Source organism: Paecilomyces variotii, assembly GCF_004022145.1.
Source record: "Paecilomyces variotii strain CBS 101075 chromosome Unknown C8Q69scaffold_12, whole genome shotgun sequence".
Classification (NCBI taxonomy): Eukaryota; Fungi; Ascomycota; class Eurotiomycetes; order Eurotiales; family Thermoascaceae; genus Paecilomyces; species Paecilomyces variotii.
This window is the reverse complement of record NW_021167151.1, coordinates 631,172-650,695: the sequence shown is the minus strand read 5'-3', so window position 1 is coordinate 650,695 and position 19,524 is coordinate 631,172. Positions and strand designations below refer to the sequence as shown.

At 49.5% G+C, this 19,524-nt stretch overlaps 7 protein-coding genes across 7 annotated transcripts; 1 reads left to right on the top strand and 6 right to left on the bottom strand.

The window, feature by feature from the left end:
• Positions 1-2: 2 nt before the first annotated feature.
• Positions 3-1,834, bottom strand: C8Q69DRAFT_509856 (hypothetical protein; the record flags this gene model as incomplete). The annotated part of the gene is made up of 4 exons (XM_028633138.1): positions 3-1,000; positions 1,101-1,495; positions 1,576-1,613; positions 1,712-1,834. The coding sequence occupies 4 exons, from the start codon at positions 1,832-1,834 to the stop codon at positions 3-5; spliced, it is 1,554 nt and encodes a 517-aa protein (XP_028482381.1).
• Positions 1,833-2,766, bottom strand: C8Q69DRAFT_89580 (hypothetical protein). The gene is made up of 2 exons (XM_028634145.1): positions 2,478-2,766; positions 1,833-2,409 (listed from the first exon to the last, which is right to left on the bottom strand). Exon 2 carries the CDS (start codon positions 2,305-2,307, stop codon positions 1,870-1,872), a length of 438 nt encoding a protein of 145 aa, XP_028482380.1. The 5' UTR covers positions 2,308-2,409; positions 2,478-2,766; the 3' UTR covers positions 1,833-1,869.
• Position 2,767: 1 nt separating this feature from the next.
• On the bottom strand, positions 2,768-5,596 carry C8Q69DRAFT_89467 (hypothetical protein). The gene is made up of 7 exons (XM_028634143.1): positions 5,372-5,596; positions 5,138-5,230; positions 4,844-4,962; positions 4,540-4,768; positions 4,363-4,463; positions 4,147-4,306; positions 2,768-4,094 (listed from the first exon to the last, which is right to left on the bottom strand). The coding sequence occupies exons 1-7, from the start codon at positions 5,421-5,423 to the stop codon at positions 2,833-2,835; spliced, it is 2,016 nt and encodes a 671-aa protein (XP_028482379.1). The 5' UTR covers positions 5,424-5,596; the 3' UTR covers positions 2,768-2,832.
• A 554-nt stretch (positions 5,597-6,150) lies between these two features.
• C8Q69DRAFT_89465 (class I alpha-mannosidase 1A) lies at positions 6,151-9,188 on the bottom strand. Its single transcript, XM_028634142.1, has 2 exons — positions 8,031-9,188; positions 6,151-7,963 (listed from the first exon to the last, which is right to left on the bottom strand). The coding sequence occupies exons 1-2, from the start codon at positions 9,050-9,052 to the stop codon at positions 6,376-6,378; spliced, it is 2,610 nt and encodes an 869-aa protein (XP_028482378.1). The 5' UTR covers positions 9,053-9,188; the 3' UTR covers positions 6,151-6,375.
• Positions 9,189-11,215: 2,027 nt separating this feature from the next.
• C8Q69DRAFT_447411 (hypothetical protein) lies at positions 11,216-12,106 on the top strand (the record flags this gene model as incomplete). The annotated part of the gene is made up of 1 exon (XM_028629208.1): positions 11,216-12,106. The coding sequence occupies one exon, from the start codon at positions 11,216-11,218 to the stop codon at positions 12,104-12,106; it is 891 nt and encodes a 296-aa protein (XP_028482377.1).
• Positions 12,107-12,995: 889 nt separating this feature from the next.
• On the bottom strand, positions 12,996-14,198 carry C8Q69DRAFT_478273 (putative metal-dependent hydrolase). The gene has a single exon (XM_028631374.1). The coding sequence runs from the start codon at positions 14,044-14,046 to the stop codon at positions 13,090-13,092; it is 957 nt and encodes a 318-aa protein (XP_028482376.1). The 5' UTR covers positions 14,047-14,198; the 3' UTR covers positions 12,996-13,089.
• Positions 14,199-14,326: 128 nt separating this feature from the next.
• C8Q69DRAFT_478271 (autophagy-related protein 9) lies at positions 14,327-17,807 on the bottom strand. Its single transcript, XM_028631373.1, has 2 exons — positions 16,779-17,807; positions 14,327-16,718 (listed from the first exon to the last, which is right to left on the bottom strand). The coding sequence occupies exons 1-2, from the start codon at positions 17,504-17,506 to the stop codon at positions 14,588-14,590; spliced, it is 2,859 nt and encodes a 952-aa protein (XP_028482375.1). The 5' UTR covers positions 17,507-17,807; the 3' UTR covers positions 14,327-14,587.
• Between the last annotated feature and the right edge of the window lie 1,717 nt (positions 17,808-19,524).

Genomic DNA, 19,524 nt, shown 5'->3' with positions numbered 1-19,524 from the left:
GTCTAGAGGCGGCACCTTTCCATCCCGTACAGTTCGATAATTCTCTTTGCCACCTCTTCGCCTGCGATGTACGCTCCCGTTGCAGTTCCCATATGTAAGGATGGCGCTGTATGCTCACCGGCAAACCACACTGCCCTGTCCGGAGAGCCATATCTCAACGCGTCAACGTCTCGGCTCGCATCCTCCACTCCCGTGGGAAAGTTTGTGTAGCTACCATTTCCCGCAAATTCGTCGCCGGCCCAATCCGTAGAAAGGATCACTTGTGGTTGGCAGTCTTCGTGGCCCGCGCTGTAATGCGGCAGGAGACTGTAGTATGGTTTGAAATACGTCTTGAGATACTCAAATTGCTTGCTGGGGATGAGACTCCGGACAGCGGCTGTAAGGCGAACGGCAGACGGGCCCCATATAAAGAACAGTAGAGTTGGAGAGGCATACTGAACGGGCAGACAGGACAGATCGTACGCTTCAAGAGGGCACTGCGAGGGATTCGTGACTGGTGCGTAGCATGGAGAGAGGAAATTAAGATATCCAATCGGAGAGGATGCGTTGGCGGGATCTCCATTCCCGTACTTTTGCTTCTGACTCGGAGTCTCTCTCCAAAAGGCGCGAGGAAATTTTATATATATCTTTTCGTTTTGACCCAAAATATTCAGTATATAACCTCGTATAGAAACCGATGGAGGAAGTGGGCTCACCTTTTCCAAATTCCCATATCCGATTCGTCCTATTGCCTTCGTCAATCTTGCTTCTAATGGAGGGCTGAAGACATCTTGATGGCGTTTTAACCATCCCAACGGCGTGGTAACCACGACTTCGTCAAAGGGAAAGCTGCGTCCATCTTCAACTGTGACCACCACTCCACCCTTCTCACGTGGAGCCCTTCTGGTAATGCTTTTGATCCCAGTCACTTTCATCCCCAAGTGGATAGCACGATATCTGCGCGCTATGAGGGCGACATTATCCACAATCTCGCGATATGTAGTTGAGACGAACAGGTCCTCTGGTGATGATTTCATGTAATTAGTTTCCAGAAAGATTGTAATTATGCAAACCAAGACCAAGCTGATATACTCAATAAATCACGCAATAAAATAACTTACCTCCAACTGCGCATTCCTCCATCCACATAGACCTCAGGCTCTGCTTGCTCACATCGCCGCCAATGAACCCACCCCAAAGTTCAGCCATTTCCAGAAGAAGTTTCCGATCGTGCACGTTATCTGGAAACTGTTCCTGTGCCGCTCTCTCGAGGAAGAAATCGAGCAGACTAGTTGATGTCGGAATCTTGTCTTTGTGTTTCTTGCTGTACTCGATAGCATCCCGGATGATCGCCCTTCTTCGCTCAGAGATGTACGTAGCTCTGCTGTTATCAATGAGGTTCCGGCCAGAATCATAGACCTGAACGTCACTGCCCCATCGATGAAGGGCGACATCTTCGTCGATGGCAATCTCAAGAAGAGGATTATTCTCGAGCGTATGTATCCATTGCGCTCCCCTGAGAAATAGTTAGCCACATAAAAAATTCCGTATCAGAATATCTAAAAAGCAGAATCAAAAGAGCAGAGAAGCACCTACAAGTCGACCTCTCTCCCAATTTCATCACTCTGGCAGATCTATTTCCAATAAGAACATCCCCCAAAATCAGTAACGAACCTCACCACAAACAATCTCCAAAGGTAGCCAGAAAAACCAATAAACGAGAACTACTTACCCTTCCACCAATCCTGTCTCTCGCCTCAAATATCGTCACACGAGCCCCTTTCTCCAGCAACACAGCGGCGCATCTCAAGCCCGCGATGCCGGCTCCCACGACACAAACGTCTGGGATAGGCATTTTCGGCTTCCCTGTTCCTTCTTTTTCTTCTTTGGTTATAATCTCTGATTCTGATTCTGATATTGATACTGATGATATGATGATGCTCTAGATAATGCGGATATCAATGAGGAAACGAGTGTAACTTTCTGTTGTTGGTGTCTTTGGGTAGACTCTCGATTTTGTTCGGTCATTTCCGTCTTGTCTTGTCTTGTCTGGTTTCGCCAACGGAAGTTGCGATCTATGAGGGACTGGAATTCTACGGAGGGGCCCGAAGCTGGGAAAGAAGGAACAAGGAAATGATGAAGATTGTATAAATTGCATAAGTAAGCGGGAAACGAGATATGAATGCATCCGGTTCTAACTATCAAAGAAGATACGTGAGATGATATCCTTGTCCAAAAAAAAGAAAAAAAGAAAAAAAGAAAAAAAGAAAAAAAGAGAGACTCGAGTCCTGTCTGCCCTGAAACCAATCTATAAAGTATGGAAGACATCACCCGCGACACCCAGCCTGAGGGTTTGGACAAATTGATTTATGTCTGTAGCCGGTAGTAGTGCTACCATCGTGATTCTTCCATGAGGACCAATCGCAGGTCCTAGTGGGACAGATAATATTTTATTGTCGCGTGAGCAGAGATCATTGATCAGTAGCCAGTAAGCTTACCTCTAATCACTGCTGGTTGCCGAATAGGAGAGGTGTATGCCAATGAGTGCAGCTTTGCTGACTGTTTGATAGCACCAAGGAATCGAAATGTAACTTGTACCTTATCAAGATCGGAGCAGTGCGTGGAGGGAATGGTGGAAAACAAATGACGCCAAGCGCGTGTAAGTCACGGTATATTTGAGAAATATGTAACGCAAGTTTGACTCCAAACCGTTATTCGGGTAGCAATGGAGACACGAGCGCTCTCTTTACCGAGTCGTTATGAGTGAGTGGTGCTATGAGTACGGCAGGTTTATACCATGCTCAATGTTATTTATTACTTATATACTGTACATGCCATACGATACTGTGCGGTTTATCCGATGCTGACCTTCTGCATGACCTCTTCGATGCTGACAGGCGATTCTTGGACCTCTCCCGACTGCGTAGAAATGATCACGATCGGGTCCTTCGATTCCAATTCTGGTTTTGGCTCCTCTACAGGCATTTCGGGCTGGAGATGTTTTGTACGTCCAGATCGGCGTGTCTTTGGCGGTTCAGGCTTCTGGCCGTGTCTGTGTGGACTCACTGCCATACCCGCTACAATCGGAAGAGATCCATTGCTTGAAGTCGGGGTATGCGGATGGACAGAATGGGATGACCGTCGTGGCGGAGGCACAGCAGGCGGAGGATGTGAAGCTGATCGACGTGCGGGAGGTGGGAGCGGAGTTGCATTATGTTCTCCAACAGATGGTTTCCTCAGTTCGTAACCACTCAAGTCTACACCTCCTGGAGTCCTGCAGCCGCTGTCATTTTCATCCCGGGGGCGTCTACCACGCGACCGCCTCGCCATGGGTGGTTCTGGTTTGATTTTAGGCTTGAGTGAGGCGCCTTGTGCCGCAAGGCTTCCACCAGTCAGAGCATCCTTGACACTTGGCGTGATGACACCAGGCTGTTCCTGGTGCATTGCAACCTCCACGGCACTAAGTGAAGATGAACGAGATGCCTCTAGATAAGGTCCAGAAGGCACTCCCAGCTTGAAACCCGCAATTGAGCTCGTGTCTGACGGAGTTCTCTCAACCGGCCTCGTTGGCGACGAATTGGCAGTAGAGCTAAGATCCGTGTTTGTAGATACGACAGACGTTGTCGCCTCCAGTTGCTCTCCCACGACTGTCTCGGGGGATTGTTCCACAAATGAAGGCCGATGTGTGTCTGAAGAAACGGCAGTAGGGGATTCAGTGAGCTGCGGCTCCGGCTCCGGCTCCGGATCCTGTAGCCATTCAACCTTGCTACACCTGGCCACAAGCCTTTTGGTCGTATCGTCGACATCGTTGAAATGGAGTATCCTCTCAGGATCTGCCTCATCGCCTTGAGGGACAAGTATACTGAGCATCCGCCTCACCTCCTCTCTCTTGTAATACGGCGGATACCTCAACTGCGTGTGGGCTAGAAGCGGATAAAGAACTCGCAGGTAGGTATGCCGCAGTGCCGCTGCTTCCTCGGGAAGATCCAAGAGGTTCCGTATAAGAATGTCAACCAGGACGCGAAGGTCATTAGTATAGAAATACTCGTAAGTCGGTGGAGTCGTAAATATAAGGTAGAGGAGTTTTAGTGTCAAGAGTTGCAACGACGTCTCATCTAGTGAGGTTAGAAGATCTTCTTCTGGAAACAAGCACAGAGAATACCATACCCTCTCTGTTGAGCAAAAGAATGATGTTTTCGCCAAACGTCTTGTAAGCGTAGCCATGCATGGAGAGAACTTTGATTACACGGTTGGTCAGACGGTGTGCAATGGCCGACTCGACTGTCGGATCGTGCTCTGATACCATGAATTGCTCATTAAGAATAAGCTAGGTCGACTGTCAGCTCAATCCTGTATGGTGAGTTTTCAACACAAGACACGTACCACCACGCGAATGACAGGGTAATGATACGGATCGTTGGCATCGTAGGAGAGCTCTTCGATGATCTCAAAGAGGTATCTCACGAAGTCATCGTCCACTTGAACTATAGATCGTGACCGCATCACGCATCAGCCGATTGTTCGCGCACTCCCAAGTCCTGACCAGCGTATGCAACTCACCGAGATCCTCGACCTTGACTCGCTGGATGCGGGACATCTCGTAGAAAAGGTCCATGAGTAACCGGTGAAGACCGGGTTCAACGTTCTCGTCCTTCCTGGGCAGCTGTATGAGTTCCACCAGGCGCGGGAACGAGCCCTCATCGTTCATCATCTGAAATGTAACCTCATTCTGGCGGCCATCGAAGAGAAGGAAGGAGACAATTAGGTGTAGGGTATTAAGGTCATCTTCCTGTACATCGAAGGTAGAGAAGGTCAGTACCAATCGTATACACGATGACTCTCCATCAAACCAGGGATAGCGCACCTGAAGCAAGCAATAAACAATCTGTCTTCGGACATAGTCCGCGTGGGCGGCGAAGATACTCGAAGAGAAGAGCTTGTACGAGCATCGCAAGATGTCGTAGTCAGAAGTGAGGTACTCATCTATTTATAACCCCGCAAGGATGCGGAAACGTCGTCAGCACATCTCCTCTGAATGAAGTATCTCCCCGGTCCCAATGATGCCAATGCACCCATCACCGCAGAATAACACCATCGATTTGGACCCGGGAGATTGCAGACGTGTGATTTCTGTCGCTGATGCCAAGGTATAACCAACCTTTATATCTGGTGGTAAAGCTCAGGTAAGTCCGCAGCGCGCTGTCGATAAGACCTTCGGAGTCGCATTGAGCAGAGACGATCTCTTCGAGCTCTGTTCCGATAAAGACTCCCAGTTAGCTTTGAACAATAGAGACTTCGCATTCCAGGAACCAGCACTCGCTTGGAGTACACGACCGCTGCAACATCCCAGCTTGCTCCCGAGATCGGGATGTCCGAAAAAAGAGCGACTCACCATCCCAGAATTGCTGCGCATTATCAAGGCTGTAGGAGATGTCCAACTCCATTTCCTACAGCTCGATCTTCTTGGTCGACCCAGCCTTGTCACTCCAATCATCCCGTCCGATAAGCGCCCCCCGTTCGTCACCGTTTCTCGGGGCTTTTCTGTTGAGTTGTGAGGGTCAAGACCTAGTTTAAGTGCTTTGCGGCCAAGTCGAGTGGCAGGTGGGGGGAAGCTTGGAGTAGGCTCGTTCTGGTCCAAGGATAAGTAGCGGATGAGCCGTCCGGCCGGGCCAAGAATAGTACCGAGTAGTGATAATAATAATAATAATAACTAGCCGCGAGAAATAAAACAAGGCCGGGCCTAACTGTCGATAACTCGATAGTCGACTTGACTCTTAATTCTCTAGAGACATCAGATGATCACGGGCTCACTCTCCACGAAAGGGGGGTTCAAGTTAAACGGCTCTTGCGCTGCAGGAACAGGCATCCTATGATCTGCCGTTGTGACACTTGACATGCAGCCAAAAACCAATTGGTAAATAATACATAATGATAGTCTACATACCATATACTGCAGAGAATCTGGTCTAAGAACCTCTTCACTACGCGTGGCTCATAACGTCATCCTGCTCCCGAATGGTGGCGCGGGGTTAGAAGGTATTTGATATGATATTATTGGTATTGCCATATCTATTCAAAGCTTACTTTTGTGCCATCTAGCCATTACCTATGCGGTGTCTCCTGTACCTCCAAACCACCATAGAATAATGACCATACCAGAATATCCCGAAAAAGGAGAACGGTACACATTATACATGCATGTTGACAGAATTAGCAGCTACTTGGTAATGTTGTTGTGGTATCCATATTTATACAAGCGAAACGAAGAAAAGCAATTGGCGAGGCAGTGTCCATTTCGTGATTACGTCGGGCGCTTGAAAGGATGCGCCTCGGTGTTCCTGAAAACGTCCATGTTAGAAGATCGCAGCTCTCGAGAGCACGCAAGGGAATCATTACTCACAGAACATATTCATCCAAGCTAACCACACTGGGATCGCTGAACAGCAGGTAGAAATACTTCAGAGTCTCTGCAAGCCAGAATGACTCCATGGAATCCAGAAATAGAGGAGCTCCGCTCGTAACGTCGTGGATGGCAGAATGGGCCAGCTCTGTGCGTGTGTAAGCGCTGACCGCCTCGTACATCTTCCACCCCTTCTCTCGCCAATAGTTGTCGCCAGTTAGTCGGTACATGATGAAGACCGACTCGATGGCTTCCGGTCGAAGAATGTATTTGCGGGAAGAGATCTTTGTGAAACCCGCAGGCAGACGCTCATCCTGAATGCGAGCTTTAACAAAGTCCTCATGAGAAAGCACACTTGGCTTGTCCGGCATAGCGACGCCTGAAGCGTGCGGTTCGGCGCTATCTTCAACTGTCTTGGATGGCGTAGTCGTTTCTTCGCTCCCATGGAACTTCACGCCGCGCTTGGCGACTTGGTTCTCCTGGTCGTGGGAAGGAGCCTTCGCGGGTTTCTCCAGATCTTTCTGTGCTTGTTTAGCCGACTTGACCTTTTTCTCGTAGACCAGCTCCGCCTGTTTGACTCGATATTCAGGATGAGGATCCAGGACTTCGTTGTATCGGGTCTCATTCCATGGACAAGAAGCCGCGTTCTCGCACGAGAGGACTTCAAAGCCTTCTGGCATAATGCCGGTAGCAGTGGCTTCGTAAGACCAGACACAGCCGTCGGTGAATTTCGCGGCAAGACTCATATCAGATGGTATATCGAAAATTTTGGCACCCACTGCGAACATACCACCAGCAAAGCAGGTAAGATGAGTGCCTTCGTATTGATAGCTCAACGAATCGAAATCGTCTTTGCCGGCAGGCGGCCGTGTTGAGGTCACAGTGGCCGCGAAGCGGAGATCCCGGTCATCCTTGATCATCGGTCTGAAGAGGATATAATCGCGAACGACTTCCATGGAACGCTGGTACATTTTCCGATACTGATCAACCAACCCACCCAGAAGCATGTATTCCTTCGGAAGATATTCGTAGGTAGAATCCGACTGACCACCCAGTCCGAACCTGTCGCTCGAGGAGTAAGGTGGGGATGCAAGGCCTTGCTCCTCGCAGTAGGATTTGCCGGCCTCGTTGATCACAGGAGCTCTGGCTACTGGCGTTTGCGTTGGAACAGCGTCGTAGACAGCAGGCTCTGTATCTTCGTGCACGAAACTTTCCGCATCCCGTTTCTGATGCGACGGACTGATATAGTTCATGTAGCTCTCAACATCTGTTGGCGCTCTCATGGGCATAGGAGGCGAAGGAACGTTAGCCCCCTGGGCCTCTTCAGGTTTGCCGAGTGGTGGCAGCTGAGCCGACTTCCGATGAGCCTTTTTACATCCAGAAGCATCAACTTGGATGGGCCACATTCCTGGAAGCCTGGTGTTATCTTGCATCTTCTCGAGTTCGTTCGTGATTCGTGCAATGGCGTCGTAATATCTGTCTTCCTTGGTCAATTGGGCCAGGCGCGTGAATTCCATCGAGAGGGAACCGATCTCCGCGAGGACGACCCGAGTGTTCGCGCGATGGGGCTGAGAAACGTAGTCGCTAAAGAGAATCGGGTCAGTAATGGACACAGGGGCGGGCAATATAATACGCAAAGGATTCGACATACGGTGCCCAGTTATAGTACATCACTGGCATGCGATTAGGCGTGTCAAAGGCTCCAATCAAAATCTCGGCTAGCTCAATAGCCTTGTCCAAGAGCACACGATACTTCTGCCCGGAGATATCGTAGGCACCGAGGAGACCACCCAGGTAGCGAATGACCGTCTCAAAAACTGGAATATCCTTTCTGCTACTGGTTGTAAAGTCGATCTTCTTGATCTCTTCCATCGCGGCCACAAACTCGTCCTCCATACCCATTATCCACAGACTATCCAGAGAATCGACCAAGGTAGCACCCCAACCCAAGAATGGATCGCGGTAGCCACCCTCAACCGGGCGTAGCTCGTCATGGCCCATGGCGTTTGATTTGTATCCCTTCCATGCATGCTCGAAAGCTTCCTTGATAGTCGCCAACTTCTGGTTGCGAGCCACTTGTTCCACAGCCGACTCCTCCGCGAATTGTGCTTGTAGTTTCGGTATCTTATTCGGTTGGCCGGTGGGCAACTTAATGAGCTTCTCCGAAGGTACGGGGAAATGCTCTGGGAACTTGCGCCAGTGAGGTTCAGGCCTGCCTGGAGCATCTGGCAGCGTAACCTCTAGCCTGCCCTGACCCTGAGGGCCGAAGTCTGGGCCCAGGATTCCAGGTATAGAATTGCCATACTGAACGGTCGAGTCGATCTTGTCAGGTTTGCTGATATGAGAAGTGTCTTTCGGGGGCGTCTTGGGCGGCGTATCTAGCTTTGAGTCTGTAGCACCTGCGGCACCTGCACCACCAACGGCCTCCGGCTCAGGTTTCTTTGCTTCAGGTTTCGCAATCTGAGGCGGACTTTCAGGGACAAATCCATGTTGAGAAGAGGTAGAATCATGGTCAGGAGCACTGGCAGGAGGCCCGTTCGATTCCGCCAGATCGACCAGCGGGGCGGACTCGGCAGCGGGCGACCAGTCGCGCGATCGAGCGAAATGGAAGACTGTGAGAACAAAGATGATGGTGAAGGCCACAAAGACCCTATACCGTCGGATCCGCAGCATGACAGGCACAGTCGGTGGGTAGACGGCGAAGGGAAAATGAGAGACTTGGGGGGATGTGCCCTCTCCTTAACCGCCACGGTCAACCCTTTGCTCTCCACGCAGGCAAGGGCGTGTCGTGCAGAACGATGTCACGAACAAGTTGCCTGCGACGACACATTCACAGCCCGTCGATCATCCAATAATGACCGGGAGCAAGAACACCGCAGGAACTCTCAGGTCATATTAATAATTATGACTCTGGCAGGAAACGAAGAAAAAGCCAGCACAGCGAGATGTGGTGGTCGTTTGGATACACCGATACAGACACCCAAGAAGAGCCAAGACAGTCCAGCCGGGTCAGCAATCAGTATCTCCGCACTCCAGCCAGCATCCCTTGGACAGGTCGCATCCCTGAAGAAGCCTCTACGAGCTTTAGAGTACGCCTCCGACAGGTCGCGTGCCCCAGAGTCCCAGATGTCTCGATGAGCGAAAACCAGATCAGGCACCGGCCTCCTTAGCAGTCCCACTCGCTCTCCCCTTTAACCCGTTATTATTATTATTAGCCCATACTGGTCCCTTGGCTATACTACCGAGATCCGTGGTGGGACAAACTGCGCCAAAAGCAGTGCAACAGCGGCTACGTTTACTATTTTTTCTCCTCGTGGCTTGCTGGCTTTGGCTGATCAATCAAGGCCAAGCCTCTTGTGGATTTATACAATGCTGCCGTCCTAAATAATAATAATAACCAGACATCCTTTCACTACTACAGCAAAAGCCGAAACGCATGACAGTTGCAGGTCTAAGCACCAGGAGTTGCGCTTTTCTCAATGTCTAATACCGCTCTTCCGAACCAAAGAAAAAATATAAAATAAAACATAAACAAAAAAATAAACGACTCTCTCACCGATAATAATATGGTTCGGTTCCAGCAGACTTCATAATGTCCAGACATATGGTTAGCTTAACCCAAAAAGAGGGGAAATGGGAAATTGCAGAAACACATTGCCTTAACGCGGGGATTTATTTACTGACATACCTCGGACCGCGAGTGTTTCAACCTCTTGGCAAGAATGTATCGCAGCAGATAACGTTGTACTCTTCTTCTATTCGTGATACCAGCATTGTTCGAGACCATGGGCCACGGAGTACTAGTAGTTATGCGTGAAGTTAACTACATAGTCATCTCTTATTCCAGGCGCCAACAACAGGAGTCGAAACAAGTCTCACCATAAAAGGCCAGTTAGACCGACATTGCTCAAGATCTGCCAAGAGATAAGAGCAGCCCAAACAAACGAGAATGTCGGACTAACAGATGGAATTGAAACGCCCTGGATTCTTGCTTTCCTTAACCGCCTGGGATTACCTGGAATTGGTCATATATTTACGCTCTAACATGAAGCCAAGATGTACTTGTCGGGCTGACATGTAGGGTGGGAAACAACATCCGAGTCAGCTGTAACTGTAAGCAGCGTCTTCCTGACTCAAGAATTTGAACAACCGTAGACTCTGACGATTTGGGGTTTTCCAGGAGTTTTACTACTTGAATGATGGCGGATACTTGCTGGCGAGATCGTCCCTACTCTTTGCTATGCGAAGCTCTCTACCTTAGATGTTCGAAATTCTTCATTTACGGCCCATGCGAAGACTAAAGCGTCCTCCTCCAACTGACTCGCCCGATACCCCCTTGATATACAATAATAGTTATAGCACTCCTAGTAGTAGTAATCAGGCTATTGTTTAATAATACATACGGAGTAGTTAACTAGTTATACACCTGCAAGTCATCACCCAAACACACATGACAACAAAGAAACTTTGAAATCAGTTATACCTCCACACTCTTACTACCTAGTTAGGTAACTTACCTTGCCCAAACGATATCCTGACATGGTACCTGAGAATCACAAACGAATGGCTTATGTACCACGCCAACCACTTACGGTCAACAGATTGCCGTCGCGCAGTGGCCAGAAATGTGGTACAGCTTCAACACTTCGCAGAGAGTTTGCGGAATAGGTATACATACAGATTCCTCACCGCCTATATATCGTGATGTCACTGAGATGTGGATTTCCGAAGTTTCGTGGCGACTTTTTTATTCTTTTTGCTTCTTTGAAGTATTTGGCTGATCCCATTGATTTGAAACTATCAAGAAAACTTGAAGCGAAAAGCAACGCACGGAAAATGTCGCCTGTATATGGAAACGAGAGTATCATGTCGGACGCAGAGAATGAGTTTCTCTCGCACCTTCCTCCTAACACGCCCGTCTTTCGCTACGATCCACAATGCAGTCTGGAAAGTCTCTTGCCTCCTATATCACCGTACGACTGTTTTGTTGTCATCAAAGCATTTCCATCAGAAGTGATTGACGAACTTGACGAACAATTGCCCGGCCGTCTGGATTACTCTTCACAACTTCAAACTCTTATTTTGAAAATACCTAGCCAACCACATGAAGAAGCCGCCGGTAAATTTGAAGGAGTGCTGACGGTCCTAGCCACTCAAATGAAAGTTTTCCGTCGACTACATTATCTAGGAGCTACCCGTGTTGATGGTAAAGATCGAAAAAAACAAGCGGATCGCGCATGGATGCCAGTAAGGCAAGGAGGACAGTTTCCGACGGTGGCTTTAGAAGTTGGCTATCCAGAGACAGCTGCGAAGCTGGAAAAGGATATCACTTGGTGGCTACATGCATCAAAAGGACGCGTGAAAATGGGTATCACGATTGATATAAAACGAGGCTCGGGAAATATTGAAATAAAATCTTGGGTTACAGAGCCAGTTCCACAACATATCTACATCACTATGCACCAACGCCAAGTTGTAGATAGGCGTTGCAATACTCAATCACCGCCCCAGATTACACAAAGGATTCTGATCAAAAAAGGCAAGAATGGCCAAGAACCGACTATCACAGGAGGGGATTTAGTCATCCCATTCAAATCTTTGTTTTTGACCGAACCAGGAGAAGGAGAAAGTGATTTCGTTATGACTGAAGACATGCTAGTCCATGACATTGCAGAGCTTGTCTGGGCTGCAATTGAGAATGAAGAAGCAAAGAAAAGACCGAATTAGAGGTTCCATGCAGGACGCAAGTGGCGCCTTACATGCTATGAGATATTCTTAAAGAGCCACCTAGATAACTGGGTCCATCCGCACCGCACCCTCGAGAAGCATGCCCAAATCAAGCAACAGATTCTTAAATCAACTCTCTTCCAGCTTTATTTGATGGAAACAGAGAAACGGAACCCTTTACTTGCAAAAGCATTTCATCTATATCACGGAAAGACAAGGCGCCTTGATATCGAACTGGCCGGAAATACCTTGGATGATGAGATTGTCTCCTTCCGAGAGTCCCTTATCAATGTTGAAAAGTATGGCTTCACGAATCTTATGACACCGGGGAGAGCTGACCGGACTGGCGCCTGTCCTACTCAAAGGCCTCGAAATGACGATTAAGTTCAACACTACGCCAGATATCTTTGACAAAATACGAATACCAATGCGCGATGGATTTGTTCGTCACAAAAATCGAGAGCCACATTATCTAGTATGAGCGTGGTTTCAATACCCTCCTCAAAGAATAGGCGATGCTTAGGTATTAATATCGTTCAGTCTAAAGAATTTCATAAACAGGAATCGGTCTCTTCCCGTTCTTAACCCACTTTCCGATATCGTCTACAAAACGTCGAGCGATGCCTATATAAGATCTTATTCCCTTTCTCAATGAAGAGATTTGGGTCTTGGTCCTTATACACTTGCTCAAGGTCAAGACCGTTCTCGAACATCAATCACACACTTCTTAAGCTGTAGTTTTGAGTGTATCATTGTCGACATTCGACACCTGCCACTCACTATACTCCTTAACAGCTATATCTCTAGGGCCAAGGATTTCAAGTAGGCTCAAAGCCTGCAAGTTATCTGCTGCCTTAGGAACCAAGATATCAAGTCTATGGGGAGTAGATCGCAACAGCAAGACATTGATATTGATTAGCGGGTATAGTACTCCAGTCCCAGCAACACAGTCTTCCAAGAAATGTCCAAATCACTCATCTCTACTATCTACTGGCTTTAACATGGAGTAAATTCTCCGCATTCCGAAAGGCAAATTTCTCCAAATCCTCCCCCGCAATCAGTCCACTTTTCCTAATCTCCTCAAAGAACTGGAATCCCTTCTCATTCATCGAGAACGGGTAGTCTACACTATACAACACATGCTCAATCGAAGTCGTCTGCAACAGACACGCCAACGGCGGCAGCGCAAACATCCCACTCGTCGTGATCCAGATATTGTCCCTCCATACCTCCCGTAGTCCTCTTTCCCTCCCCCATCGCTGAGAGATGGTGATTACTCTCTCGAGCTTGAACGGCAGCATTTCGCCCATGTGACCGATTACGACCTTGATATTGGGGAAGCGATCGAAGAGTCCGCTGGCGTATAGCTTGAGGATATGCAGTGCCGTTTCCGAATGCCAGCCCCAGCCGTATGCGCTCAAAGCGAGAGCGATAGACTCGTCATAGTTACCCCGATAATGCTCCATGGCACCATCAGCCGCGAAAGTAGGGTGGATATAAATTGGCACATCTAACTCCTGCGCTTTCTCGAAGACGGTCCAGAATCGTTCATCGTCGTAAAATACTCCGCTCGCAGTGTTATCGATCAATGCGCCTACGAAGCCGAGCTCGCGCACACAGCGTTCCAGCTCCTTTGCCGCTGCGACTGGCTCGCTCATAGGCAGCATTGCGAAACCTGCTAGTCGAGTCGGATGTCTGGAAATAGCAGAGGCAAGATCGTCGTTCGCTAAGACGCAGAGATGCGGGGGTCTATCGCCCGGACCGTGCGAGATGACTTGAAGGGAAACGTTTCCATTGTCTAGATCTTGTATGCGCTCATCGTCGAGTGATTGTAATTTGGTCACGATATGTCTGGGAAAGCCGGCGTAGTGGTCTTCTGTTTCGGCCTCGCGCACTTTGGAAGAGACGTAGTGCTCTTCGAGAGTGATCAAGGGTAGCATGGTTGCGACAGAAGAAGCTGTCTGTAGAGTATAAGCAGAATGTTCTTGCCTACGAATGAGCAGTGAACCGGATTAGATAAATCCCTTGATTTGAGACTATATCCAGGATATTGCGAATAGAAATTCAAAAATCGCGAAAAAGTAAAGTTGATGGCATGAAGTTTATATAGTTCTTGATGTCGTTCGGCTTTAGTCCTTACGTCCTGTTCATAAATCCGAGGCTGCTGCCTTAAGACTACACTTACTGTGATTGGGTTATAAGCTACAATCAGTGTATTTCCAGAGTATATACGAGGTTCATATTGGTCTTGCATATCCTAGGATCTGAAGTATCATATATTGCTCCAATAACTACCCAGTAAACGTATCACTTGGGACTATATTCTATAAATACGACCAAGGCCCCTAACTCCTAGACTCCTAGATACTCACTGGAAATATCGACGATCTCCGATCCCTATCCGAGTCCAATCGTAAGGCATAAGGGTAATGTCATAGCTATCTAGTGTTGATGACGAGACTAAGTTCCTTTCGCAAAGGCTCAAATGCCGACAGTTTTCCCACCGCGACCTTCGTTAGTGACTTTCTGGAACTGATGGATCAGGCCAAGAACTCCAGCACCACCCACAATGGCATCAACATTCTCTCCTTCCTCTGGCCCATCACTGTCTTCTGGTTCGGCTGCCAAGTGCGTTTTCCAGGACCCTTCGAGATTGCCCTCACTGGTTCCCACTCCGCCGCTCGATGCCACGGTAGGCTGTCCTGCTTGCGTTGTCGCCGGGTTCCCATACCCTTCACTAGACGGTTCATCCTCATCATCGATAGGATCCGCTGCCGGGTGAGATGGACGGGATGGCCGATATCGCGAGTGCGCCATACGATTGACAGATCGGAAGCCTGAAGCGGAAGGCTGATGATGAGGGTCAAGAAGCATCGATGGCATTGGTGAGTTGGGATCAGCAGCGCCAGGACCAGGTCCGAAGCGGGACCCACGCATTATCGATTGATAGCCAGGACCGTTGACAGGTGACTGTCGGTTCTGCGCAGGATCCCATCGGCCAGGGCGCGGGGTCGCTTCAACGCCCGGAGGCGATGTAAGAGTCGGAAATGACGGTGGGGGGTGAAATGGCCGTCGCGCTTTCGAAGGGCCATGTGCTGCCGCTCGTGGATTTGCGCCGTAGTTGTCCAAGAAGCCGTAATACGATGCAAGCATCTTCCCATCCTTGGTGGAGAAGTAATCATCTCGTAGATCCTGAGTACCTTCTCGTCGAGGGACACGACCCTGCGAGATGGCATTGGTGCCTTTCTTGAAGTCGAACACGGCGAACGAGCAGACGTAACCCAGTCCATCCACATGCACGGTGAACTCCCTGAAGAAGTCAATCAGGCGGTCGCTGCACTTCGGCAGGCTGAACCACAATACGAAAGGCGTAAAGATCATGCTCAGGATCTCCTCGAGGAAAATAACGATCTTCATCTGATAAAGAGTCGCAAACTCTTTCCTCACTTCGTCACTATGAAGGCGTCCATTCCAATGGCTGGGGAAGTAGTGCGTGAAGTTGATAACTTCACGGAGGGCAAACTCCGGATCGAAGACGTCCGTGTCCTCTGGGACCATACCACGAGCCACAGCCCAGATAGACCCAAAAAGCCCGAGGTAAAACAATACAGTCCGATCATGGGTGATCTCAAAACCCAGAAAGAGCTCTGGATCCACCACAGAAGCCAGAGCAAGAACCGAAGCCAAGGCTCCCGCGATGAAGGCGACGAAGCGGGCTAACTGGACGGTCTTCTCTTTCGGGAATTGGTCGATATATCGATTAGCGAAGGGGTAGGACATGTTGATCCGACGCTGAAATAGATGCCACAGCTCATTAAATTCGCGGAACTTCCATTCAGCGAGAGGCGTATACTGGCGGGATCCAATCTGCGAGGGGTTCTTCTGATACTCGTTAAAATAGCGGAAGAAGTAATGCATCAGGAAAAAGAAGACAAGAAAAGGAGAAACAAAGATATTCATAATTCCCGCAAAGAGAAAACGCCGTCGTAATCCATCGCTAAGAGCCCTGCGATGCGTATCTTTCAAGAAGAGGGGCCGCACTTGGCCTTGTTCGTTAAACACATAATCCATAATGCAGAGGTTGATATTCCATTCGAGCGTGCGTGAAAACAGCTGCCTGTTCCTAAGGAACGGAATAGGCAGTGTTAGATCTAGGATATCTTTATTGAACAGAGCAATGAGGTAGTTCTCCTTGCGCATTAATCGGTTGGCGATGTCGTGCGCATCCATCCTCTGCTTAGACTGACTCCCCATGAACTTACGGTGCTTTGCAGACACCGCACCCGCAGTAGAGGGATTCGAGTCCCTCAACGCCATCAGTCGACTGACGACCTCCTGCCAAGAGATCGTCTGAATATCTTCGTCGGAGATCCCCAGCAGATAGTAGTAGAAATCTTGCAGGTGGCGGAGCCTTCTGATATCCAGCACATACTGGAACAGCTTCCCTATCCAGAAGAAAGTGAACAGCCATAGCAAAAGAGTTTTGGATGAGGACATGTTCACCATGCATTTCTTGACCAGGATATCGTCCAACTTCCTAGCGCCGCGGATGTCGTGGTAGTTGATACAGCTAGTCAGAAATGTGGTGAAACCGACGACGAATCCGAGCGTACTATTACGAGTCAGCATGCTTGTGGCTTCTACGCGTGTCGAGGGTCTCATGTAGACCTACAGAAGATTGAGGGCCCGACTCAGCATGATACACCAGATACCATTTCCTAAAAAGTATACGTAGACGTCTTCGAGAAAGTTGTCCAGGTTCTCCACGTTCGCCCATCTCCACAGCGCCTTTTGCTTTGGGTCTACCAAGGCTAGATTCGGATACGGTCCAGGTGCAGATCTATCAGAAGAAGCGGTATGCCGTGAAGGGGGATGCAACGGTTGCTGCGCTCTGGCGCGTTCCCACTTGTTTATGTCATCTCTTGACGACGGCCCTGGGACGGGAGGTCCATGATCCATCATAGAATGAGGAGGCGGAGGTCCAGGAGATCTGGAGAAGTCATCATCGCCCCCTTCGACCAGCAACGACGCGGGGACATCCTCATCGCCCTCGTCTGCCTCCAGCTCTCTCTGGGACGTCTGCATCCACCGGGGACGAGACAGCTTCCTCCTTGTAGGTCTCCGGGCGTCCAGCCGGTCTCCGGACGTCGCCCGTGGACGGTCCTGGCCCAGGAAGGCCGTGCTGTGCGTTGTCATCTGGCTGTCCGTCGCATTGGCCAGTGCCTCTTCGAGTCCATCATGATCGAAACGTTCTCGCAGGTTCTCTTCATCGAGGGCCATTCCCGCACGTTCTTCAACATCAGAGGCGTCGGACTCCACGTCGTTCTGGCGTATGGCCTCGTAGACCGAAGGCGACCCCGTAGGCGGCAGTAGGCGAGACAGTAAATTGGAGGCAATCATGCTGGCCCAGCAGTCAGATCAGACGCACCGCTGTGAACTGCAGACAAGCGATACTATCAGTAACAATGACGGCAAGCTGTAGTCATTCCAGCCGCCCTAGCACACAAACACTCTTCAAGTCAGTAAGGTCCGTTGATGAATCAAGCACGAAGACGCCAGGCATTGCAGTTGAACATGTCCGACATCAACAAGGACAACAAAAACGCTGCAGTCCTCATATGAGGGGAGGTCACTCTCAGGAAGGAGAGGTCAGGATGACCAGTATTATTGTGTCGTCCCCTCGTGATGCATGATAGGTACTAGGTAGTTATCTCTCTCGGTTCGCTGCGGCCATGACGGCACTGGATGCCTGGCGCGTCATGGGGCACGTGATACGCGTGATGTTGATTTCCGGAAGAACAAAACCCCGAGATGCTTTCAAGGCTTCTGCTTATCTCATCGACTTCCCCTAACAAACTAAGTTAACCTCCTAGAAGGAACGAGAGTATCTAGTTAATTAAGCTAACTGGCTACCTAGGTAGTTCCTTTGACTAACTACTCGACTAGTCTCATCTGCTAGTGGCAGTGGATAATAATAATTTAATAATATTATACTCCGTACTGATAATCGCACCTAAAAAGGGAATTACCCGTAGAAATGATAGATAGTCAACGCGGCGGAGAGGGCTCTCCTCGGCCCTTGCTCGGGTGGTCAGTGCAGCCGTTTTTTCCTCTTAGCGCTCTTGCAAAGGACAGCTCTCGAGTCAGCACAGTCCTATCAATGCCTATCACTTGACACGATAGACCAAGCAGGTATTAAGAAAAAGGGGAGATGCCTCGTGGGAAAGGCTCTGAGTTTACCCCCTGCGACGATGTATCCACACCGCAGCAGAAGAAAAGGTCACTAGTGGCAAAAGCCATCGTTCCCCTCCGATGCCGTGGCCTGGACGATGATGGCAAAGAACCGAGGGAATGGGGAAGCGAAGAAGTGTCAAAAAAGACTCGATCTGTCCTTGAGCCCTTAAAGTGCCCTTTAGCATGATCCATAGATGGCTTTTTTAACTTTAACTAGGCTCCCGCGGTTGTTCGTGCCAGTGATCCGTGCCGTCCTCGGAGGCCTCTCCATCCTCGCGATAACATTATTATTAACGAGGCTGCAGTGCTCAGGATGAGGAGAACGGCACATTCGACTCGTACCCTCGTGGCTCATGTCCGTCCAGCACGAGGAAGATCTCATGAACGGTCTCGTCCCTCTCGCGTTCCCCGCCACCGGATGGACCAGGTCGTGATGAAAGCCACTCCCAGCATTGGATCGTTTAGTGCGAGGCCCTGCAGGCTAGGGGCCCTCTCCCTTTGCCCCGTGGCGAGGGAACGTATCAGTTGTTGAGATCATAGCGGAAACGAACGCTGCCAGTAGGAGGATAGTGGGAGCGCAGCTGGGTTTACTGGGGGCCCTGTAAGATCCCCTTTATGGAAGAGGGGGAAAGGACAGGCTGGATATTATCCTTATTATTATTCCAACAAGTAGTTAAATAATAACAATAATACATAGTTAGTTAGCAGACAGTGGACCTGGCACCAGATCGCCCTCAGGAGGTCGTCGTATTATTAGCGTTCCGAAATCGCATTTGGCTAGAAGGAAGGGAATGAATTAATTAATGATTATTATTATTGACTTTGCGGGTTATCGCAGCGCAACGCAGTATTACTACTCTACGGATTAGGTAGTCTAACTTGCTGCTAGCTAGAGTAAGAAGCGAACGGTAGCGAGCACCGTCTGGCTGGAAGGCCACTTCGTCGCTCGCCGACTGCATCCCACCGCTGCACCTTGTGCCTCTTCCTCTCCCCATCGACCTTCAATTGGTGCCCTGAGGCAGCACGGAGCCCTACTCCGACAGGCGCTTTCTCGCTTCGAACATTCGACATTCCATCCATCATCATCATCATTATCATCCTCATCAAAGATTTCTCAGTTGACTCTTCGCATCCCATCGACTGCCTCCCCCGAGGCCCCGTCACGTCTCTGTGCAGACGCCTTC